The 8997-nt window shown below is 56.8% G+C and overlaps 2 protein-coding genes across 2 annotated transcripts in view; both read right to left on the bottom strand.

The window, feature by feature from the left end:
• The window catches only part of Ak1 (adenylate kinase 1), a 10723-nt gene extending 8893 nt beyond the window's left edge, over positions 1-1830 (bottom strand). Inside the window, exon 1 of the mRNA XM_015497542.2 lies at positions 1723-1830. The gene's annotated coding sequence lies outside the window, so the exon portion shown is untranslated. The remainder of the gene's footprint in view (positions 1-1722) is intronic.
• A 6226-nt stretch (positions 1831-8056) lies between these two features.
• Positions 8057-8997, bottom strand: part of St6galnac6 (ST6 N-acetylgalactosaminide alpha-2,6-sialyltransferase 6) — a 17698-nt gene continuing 16757 nt past the window's right edge. The window contains exons 4-5 of the mRNA XM_048812993.1: positions 8788-8895; positions 8057-8193 (exon numbers count right to left, since the gene is read on the bottom strand). Coding sequence (XP_048668950.1) covers positions 8830-8895 — 66 coding nt within the window. The 3' untranslated portion in view covers positions 8057-8193; positions 8788-8829. The remainder of the gene's footprint in view (positions 8194-8787; positions 8896-8997) is intronic.

Below are 8997 nucleotides of genomic sequence, written 5' to 3'. Positions count from 1 at the left end.
ACTGACCTCTGCTGCCCCCACTGGCCCTCACTCTTGACCCCTGCCTGAGCAGTCAGCCCCAGAGCCCCCACCCAGCTCTGGGCGGAATGCCAGAGGCCTCTCTCTGCGTGAGCACTCCTGCTGAGAACCTTCAATAAAGCCTGGGCCCCTCAACACAGCTGGCAGGGACCCAGAGATCTGGCCCTTGTCACCCTCTGCAGCTCTGCCAAACACTGGAGCTGCCGGCTGCTCCCTCATCACCACCGTGGCCATGTCCCCCTCTAGGCCCTCGTGCGTGTTCTGCCCAGTGCTAGGAGGCCTTCCCCCACGATGCAATGGTCTAGACCTCAGCCAGGTGTCACCTCCTCCAGGAAGCCTTCCTGGACTGCACTTGCACCCCCACACAGTAGGCGCCCTCTCTGGACTTTCTGCAGAGCAACCAGTCCTTTTTTTCTTTTTCTCTCCTTCTCTTTCCTTTTTCCTTTTTCTTTTTGTACTGGGGATTGGTCCCAGGGATGCATTATCACTGAGCTACAGCCTTAGACCTTTTTACTTTTTATTTTGAGGCAGTTGGAGAAGCTGGCCTTGAACTTACCATCCTCCTGCCTCTGCCTCCCTAGTCCCTGGGTTCACAGGCGTGTGCCACCTTGCCTGGCCAGGACTGCATTGTCTGCTGTTTGGGGCCTGGCACCTAGACCCAGCAATGGGAACTTCAGCGGTTTGCTGACAGTCACCCTGCTCCAGGACATGAGTTATAGTGGCTTGTCCTGCTGAGTGTGCTTAAGGAGGGGTAGGAGCTGCCCAGGGGAGGGGGAGTGTCCCCAGGGCAGGGACAGCCACAGGGAAGACCTGAGACAGCCCGCACCACCCCACCCCCTCCTGGTAACCTAAGCCCCTCTGTCCTTTGGGCATCTGCCTCTTCCTTGGTCCAAAATAACTTGGGTGGTAGGAGACCTCTTGGAGGCCAGGGGTCCAGGGTGGAGTTGGGTTACGGGCTAAGCACCCAGGCCTTATAAGGCCCCCAGCTCAGGGTCCCAGCACCCCTAGGAAGACTGGTCTGCTAGGTGGCCTGAGAGGCCAAGGCCCAGAGGGACAGTGACTTAAACCCAATCACAGGTGAGACTGGAGAAGGCCTGGGTCTCCCAGCTTCTCAGTGATTGGCAGGAAGCTAGGGTTCAAATCCCAACTCCATCACTAGCCGAGTGACCTTGGACAGCCAGTGTCCCCTCTCTGGCCTGTCTGGCTGCTTCAGAGGCCTTGGGGGGGGGGTGCAAGGATGAAAAGGGCTGCAGCGAGACCCCCATGGATGTGGGGATCCCTCCAGCCCCCACTGAGCAAGAGGCTGGGGCAGAGCCAAGCATCCCGGGGCTTCCTGGTCCTCCCAGCACTTGAAGTGACACGCAGAGCTCTTCCTAGCACACAGGCCCCTGCAGGTCCTCCGGGACAGGGGGGCCAGCCACAGCACCCCTAGGCCCCAGCTGGAGCATGCCAAGGGCAGGGACAAGGAACGCCAGGACAAAGGGGTCTGGGGGGCTGGGACAGGCTGCCCCCCCCCCCCATACACAAAGGCACACACAGTGTGACACAAGACCCAGAGCCTGGGGAACAAGGATAAGCAGGGCGCACAGATCGTGACCATGGATACACACAGAGCCCCAGGGTGGCCCGCCACACACCCTCCCCAGGCGGGTCCCCGCCCGCGGAGGCGCCCCTCCCCCATCCCACGGAAGGTCCTGCACTGACCTGCGGCCGGGAGGGTGCAGTGGGCGTCGGCGTGCTTGCCCTGCCGGTCCTGCTGGCCGCGGCAAAGGCGACTATTTATAAGGCTGTCAGCGCGCAGCATGCCGGGAGCCAGCGCTTGGCGATGGCAGGGAGGGAGAGACGGAGGGAGGGAGAGGAAGGAGGGGGACTGGACCGAGTGGAGCCCTGATGGGAAGCCTGGGCAAGGCTGGCGCCCAGGGGCTGCCCCTGCGCTCCCTGCCCAGCACTGGACAGAGTGCCAAGGGTTTCCCATTCCTGTCACCTCCGCTGTATCCCAATTACTGCAGGGGGACAGGGGAGGAAACTGTCCCCCTGGGAAAACTGAGACCCAAGGAATGAGGCGCTCTGTACAGTACCCCACACAGCACTGGCGGCAGAAGGGCCAGGCCAGGCAGGGAGCATGCGGGGCGCTGGGATCCAGCCCTTGCTCAGACCCTGCCCAGAACCTGGGGACGGCTCCCCTGTTGGGACCGGACCTGCAAGTTCCTCTGAGATTGAAACTCCCCCCCGGGACCCCAAAGACCTAGTGGTAGGGTAAATTATAAATCAGCCTGCACCAACAGGGGTGCCGGGAGCTCCGCCAGAGTGAGCTGGGTGGGGGACACTGGGACAGATGGGGTTCTGACAATACTGATAAAAGACCCGGGCAGAGCAGCAGACCCCACCGTCTGGAATCCTTAAACTCAGGGGACCAATGTGAGGCTGGCTTGTTCAAGAGTCTGCCTGAAGTTCCTGTTAGAAAGCCATGTGTTTACCCAGAGGCTCGAAGGGTGACTGACTGGCACCTAGTGTAGGTGCTCAGTAGTGGAGGAAGGGACTGGAGCCCAAGGCTACCAACTCAAAACTCACACATTCAACCGCGGAGACCTTGAAAGCAGCAGCCTTAAATGGCAGGGTGGACTGAAGTTGGGATTTGTCTTGTAGGTACTAGGGAGCCACGGAAGGTGTTTGAGTAAGACAGAGTGTAGGGCTGGGGTTGCGGCTCAGTGGTAGAGCACTCGCCTAGCACGTGCGAGGCCCTGGGTTCGATCCTCAGCACCACATAAAACATAAATAAAATGAAAGCATGTGACCATTTACAGCTAAAAAAAAAAAAAAAAAAGGAGAGTAAGTAAACAGGAGGATGAGAACACCTTAGGTGGTGGCACCTTAGCAACCACCACAGCCTGGGTCTAGTCCCAGCTCTGCCACCTGTGATGGCCAGCAAGTCCTCACTTTTGAAGCCTTAGTTTCCTCATCTGTGGGAGGGCAGATGCTGGGAGTCAGTCTGTATAGGAGGATTTGGGGGGGTGCTCTGGAAGCCCGGACGGCCACTCGCATTGGCACAGCCTTTGGCAATGCAAGTTGATTATGCAAATCAAAACTTCCACAGTGCTCTTCCCCTTTTAGAAATCCATTTCAAGGAATCCAACCAACGTGGGCCCAAAATTCACACAGGAAAGTTTTCTAGTGCCAGCCGGGACTGGCTGGGACGGTGGCAGAGCCAGGGCGGGTGGGGAGTTGGTGACTCTGGTAGAGTCGGCAAGAGAAAGGCAGCCAGATGGTTCTTGGCGGCTCGTGGGGTGGAAGGCCCTGGACACACCAAGCCTTAGAAACAGACTAAACCCGCATCTGCCCTCTCATCCCTGCTGCATCCAAACTGCTCTAAACATTCAGCGACGTGTAAAATCCGTTCCCAGATTTTTTTTTTTTTAAACCTTTGCAAAATTAAAATAGTGTTGTCTCCCTACCAAAGCAAGAGCTTCTGAGAGCTGGTTAAGTAGAGCGGTGAGGGTGAGTGGGCCTGTGACCCCTGGTTGAAGGTGAGACTTTCACTGCTTATTAAAAGGCTCCCCCAAGCCCCATGTGGTGGCCCACACCTGTGATCCCAGCAGCTTGGGAGGCTGAGGCAGGAGGATCTCAAGTTCAAAGCCACCTCAGCAATGGCAGGGGGCTAATCAACTCAGTGAGACCCGGTCTCTAAATAAAAATACAAAATAGGGCTGGGGATGTGGCTCAGTGGTCGTGTGCCCCTGAGTTCGATCTCCAGTACCCACCCCGAACAAAGGCTCCCTCAAGTTTTTTTTTTTCATATTCTCTACAACAAACACGATTCCTTTATGTGCCAGGCAACTTTAACATGGATGAACCTTGAAGGATAGCAGGCTAAATAAAATCAGTCTATCACAAAAAGATGATTCCACTTCCATGAAGTTCCCAAAGTAGTCAAACTCATGGGTTCAGAAAGAAGAATGGGAGTTTCCAGGGGTTTTGGGGAACAGGAAAGGATTATTTTGAGACAGGGTCTTGCTCAGTGGCTGAGGCTGGCCTCAAACTTTCAATCCTCCTGCCTCAGCCTCCTGAGCTGCAGGGATGACAGGTGTGCACCACCCGCACCAGTTCTACAACATTTTAAAATAAAATAAATACACTTTTTAAATTAGAAAAAAAATGAAGTATTTGCTTTAATTATTTGTATATGACCTGGAGATTTTCCACTACTGTTGGGATATTAAAGTTTCAAAATTTAATTTCCCAGATACAACCTAAAAAAAGAAAAACAGGGAGGGAAGAAAGGGGAAAGAAAAAAAATGCATAGAGGAAAAATCTGGAAGATTAGACTCAAGACTTTTTCCTTTCTTTTTTATATAGCGCTGGGGAGGGAATCCAGGGCTTCCTGCATGAAGTGCTCTACCACTGAGCTAAGCCCCAGCCCTTCTCTAATTTTTATTTTGAGGGAGGCAGGCTCTTGCTAAGATGCCCTAGCTGGCCTCAAATTTGCCATCCTCCTGCCTCAGCCTCCTGAGTCACTGGGACTACAGGCCAGCCCCATGCCTACACCTGTTTTTTTTTTTTTTTAGAAAAATCCAGACTGTTTTGAATCAGTCTTTTTTTTTTTTAATTTTTTTAAGAGAGAGAGAGAGAATTTTAATATTTATTTTTTAGTTATCGGCAGACACAACATCTTTGTTTGTATGTGGTGCTGAGGATCAAACCCGGGCCGCACGCATGCCAGGCGAGCGTGCTACCGCTTGAGCCACATCCCCAGCCCCCTACGCCTGGTTTAACCCGGACTTTAACAGGGAACACAAGTGACAATACCCTACTTTCTACCTTATGTCATGTGTTCAGTTTAAATTATTTTATTAAAAAAAATACCTCAAATGTATGATATGTCAAGATCATTGTACTGTCTGTCATGTGTAACTAAGCAAGACAAATAAAAAAAACTAAAATATAATCAAATAAAAAGGAAATCAGTTTTTGAAACCATTTTTAAAATACTTTAAGGAAAGAATTCCAAGTACTTTGATTAAAAAAAAACAAGCCCTGGGCACGGGAAGTGACGCTGGGGCCACCTGGCTCTGAGGTTCACAGCTGGATCCTGCCTGTGGGCCCCACTGGTGGCCTTCCCCAGGAAACAGCTGCACAGAAACCCAGAAAGAACAGTGCCCTCTGGGTTTGCAGCTGGTGGGGGTCACAGTGAGACCCCACCTCAGAGGAAGGGTGGGGTGGTGCCCGCTCCAAGAGATGAGGAAGCAGGGGGCCCCTCAGGGACCACCGGGAGGGGTGGGGGCAGAGGTGGGCTCAGGAGGCTGCGAATGACAAGGGAGGAGGCGGTTTGGTCCTGACCAGTGACGATTTCAGGCACAGAGGACTGGGCCATGAGGGGCTTCCACAGCTGACCTTGGCGATGAGAACCACCCTGAGGGGTTGAGAGCTGGGCTGGACTGTGCCTGGCCTCCTGGGCCTCCTGCCCTCAGCATCCTCCACCAAAGTCCCACCTCCTGATGCTCAACTGAACCTTCCCAGGTCCACAGCCAGCAAATGACCCCCTCTTGACACCTGTGTACCTCCTCTTTATGCCTACCAGTGAGCAGGCACGAGAGCCGCGGCCTTCTGGGAGAAATGTCACTCAGAAACCTCTTTTCCAGAAGTCTTTGCACAGAGTTGGAAATGTGCAATGATAGGTCTCAACGCCCCATGTCATGTCATTGCGAGGAGTCCCTGGCCTGCAGGACCCTGCCACAGTCATCGCTGGGCCTGGTCAGACCCTGGGCCCTGTCACCTCCCCGCCTCCTGCGGTCCCACTGGGCTTCTCAGACAAGGGTTAAAGCTCGGCCACCCTCAGGCTACTATTCCTGGCCTTCTGCCATCTGGCCCCATCTCTCATGGCCTTGCCCACTGCTGCCACCTCCCTGCTACAGAGCAAGGTTGTGGGTCCCACCACCCGATTTCAGTTCAGGGCATTACTCCTACCCACTGTCCCTCCCTCTTCAATCCCCGCTAATAGTGGCTCGGCCACCTATGGAGCGTGTGAAATGAGAGGCAGACGGGCCTCTCGCCTCCCAGCCCCGGGTGGCTCACCATCCTGGCTGGCCCAGTGCCCGGCTCCCCAGGGAGAGCTCTCTTCCCTGACCCCAGCAGCCCCTGGCAGGTCTCAGCAGGCTGCATGCCCTTGTCTCACAGTCACCCTTTGTTAGGCCGCACTCCCAAGGGCATCTTAGGTGTCTAAACAGGTTGTAATCTCTGGAGTCAGGGACCCCTTCTCCCAGCCGACCTGGAAGAGCCCTTATGCTGAGGCTGCGGGAAACTCAAGCCCTCAGCTCACCACACCCCGCCAGGCTGTGGGGCAGGCAGGGAATTTCTCTGCCCTCCAGGCCCCAAACCCAGAAGCTGACCTCTGGCCCCACTGGCCTGCAGCTCCCTCTGGCTCCGAGCTCCTTCCTGGGTCCTCTGCTTCCCTGACTGTCCCTCCCTTCCTCAGAACCTGAGGCCCTAGAGTGTCAGAGGTGATGTGACTTGTCCAGAGTCATTCAGGGCAAGGTGGGGCCCAGGAAAGCAGGTGGGCTTAGTTCCACACCTGTCCCCAGAGCCGTCAGATCCATCAGATCCGGACCGAAGACTCACCAGTCAGCTGGAAAGCTGCGGTCCCCTCCTCTAAGAGCTCCGGCCCAGAGGCTGGGGGCCAAGTCTTCAGGACACCGCTCACATGCCACTGGGACAGAGAGCTGAGCTCTACCCCGGAGACACAGGACACAGGGCTGGAGCTTAGGTGTTTATTCCTTTACAAATCATTACAAAACCAGGTCTGGGGTTGGCACGCCCCCCTCACCCCGTGTGTGCAATGGCCGGAGCTGGCCTCCAGGCACCCCCCACTCCGCAGCCTCTTCCTGGAAGTCCTTCCCCTCCGGGATCTGGAAGAGCAGGGAGCAGATGCGCCCCCGCCAGCACCTGCTTCATAAAGTGCCTGAGCGAGGAGCTAGCCCCAGCTGGGACGGCTCCTGGCTCCCCCAGCCACCCAGGCCCGGCCTGGGGGAGACCGTGGGAAGCCCCTGGCATCTCCAAACAAAGGCCGCATGAGCCCCCGTGTGGCTGGGATCCCCCTTTCGCAGCCCTGAAGGCTCCTCTGACAGGTGGAGACCTCTCCCCTGAGAGGGTAGGAAAGGAAGCCTGGCCCGCAAGAGCCAAGCGACGGCAGCTGAGCTGAGGGCTGGGACCACTGGGGTGGGTCCCACTCTCACCACAGTCCTCCCTCCCCCGGGGAAGTTTGCGCAAAAATACCCTAAAGTTTTCCAGGAGGAGGTGGGGAAAGCCGCTCCTGCCCCCTGGACCCAGCCCCCCCAGTGAGGGACAGCAGCTGGGGGACCCCGTCTCCTGAGAACAGGGCAGCAGCGGGGGAGGTGGGAGGGTCTCAGGTCCCATATGAGAACCTGGAGGGGAAGAGGTGCCCGGAGAGTGGGGGGCTTGTCCAAGGCCACTCAGGGAAAGCGTGGCCTGGACACCAGCCTCCCATCTCATGGGCCTCCCAATAACTTCCATAAACCCACGAATTCTCTGACCCAGCCTCCAGACAGTTCCCACCCCCACACGATCTCCCTTCCTGATGCTGAGAACTGAGGGGGGCAACGGTAAGTTCACAGCCCAATGTCCCAGGAGGGAGTGATTTGGGGCCCATTCCTGGGGCTCTGAACCAAGGCCTCATGGGAAAGGACAAGTCCTTAGCCTCAGATTGACTCAGAAAAACCCCTAGACCCTGATTGACTACGCTCAGACCCTGACTGGACAAGACAGACTCCCCTGATAAATCACAAAGAATCCCAAATCCCTGATTGGCCGACACGCCCCAGGACCTCTGACTGGCCGGAGGGTTCACCCTCATCAAGGCCCTGACTGGCCAGAAGACACTCCAGCAGCCTTGGCTGGTCAGCAGATGGCCCACGGTAGAGTGGCTGGGCCCAGATCCACTTCTCCTGAGCCCCTTGGGTGGCCCCACAGACGGGTGGCCTAGGTCCAGGAGGGGTGGGAGAAGGTGATCCCGTACAGCTGGGCCCAGGACGAGAAGACCCTCTTCTCCGTGATGAAGCGGTGGTGGTTCCCCTTGCGGCTGTGCTCATTCTGGATGTAGGTGACACATTCGTCGGGCCCCTTGGGCTCGTAGTAGTGGTAGGGCATGCGCTGCAGGCGGGGCCGCTGGCTGGGGCACAGCAGACAGGGGCATCAGGGAGGCTAGGCCCCTCATCTGCCAGGACCTCAGTAGGGCAGACCCCTGCCCTCCCAGGCCTCAGTTTCCCTATCTATAGTTTCCCCATCAGTGAGCATCTCCGTCCGCTGCCCTGATGCAGCGAACCTCTCCCTTTCTTCCGGGGGGTGGCAGTGGTGGAAGCCGGGGGCTCTGGAGTCTGGCCCACCCCTCACTGTTTGCAAGACCTTAGGCACCTCACAAAACACTCTCCTCAGCTTTCCTCTTGGTGAAATCGACAATACCTGTCCCTTAGCTGGGAAGAATAAGCAAGATCGTAAGGTACGCACGTGTGGCGTGTGATCAGCACGCGGTGCAGTACGGCTGACAGCTGGCGGGCTTCTCATACAGTAATCACTACTGTTAAACACCAACTGGCTGAGCGTGGGGTGGGGGCCCAGGCGGCTCCAGGGAGCCCAGGTTCCGCAGCACAGCCTGAATGCTACACAACTGAGGCCCCCAAAGGGCTCAGGGTCCCAGGCCCCCAGCTCCAGCCTGCGGCCAGTGCCTGGGTGCACGGGGTGGGCACTGGCCGGGAGGCTCACCTGCAGTAGTCAGGGGGGACCATGCCATAGACGTGCACGTGGTCACACAGCTCCACCGCAATCACCATGGTAAACCAGCCTGTGCTCAGCCACGAATGGGACTTTTCCCTGGGGACAGAGAGGGGTCACCATCAGGGACACAAAGGCAGGGGTGGGGAACAGGCAGGATCCAACCACAAGGTTTTCCAGAAGCTCTTCCCACCCACCCAC

Source organism: Marmota marmota, unplaced genomic scaffold (genome assembly GCF_001458135.2).
Source record: "Marmota marmota marmota unplaced genomic scaffold, marMar, whole genome shotgun sequence".
Classification (NCBI taxonomy): domain Eukaryota; kingdom Metazoa; phylum Chordata; class Mammalia; order Rodentia; family Sciuridae; genus Marmota; species Marmota marmota.
The sequence above is the reverse complement of the archived record's forward strand: the minus strand, read 5'-3'. Positions and strand labels throughout refer to the sequence as shown.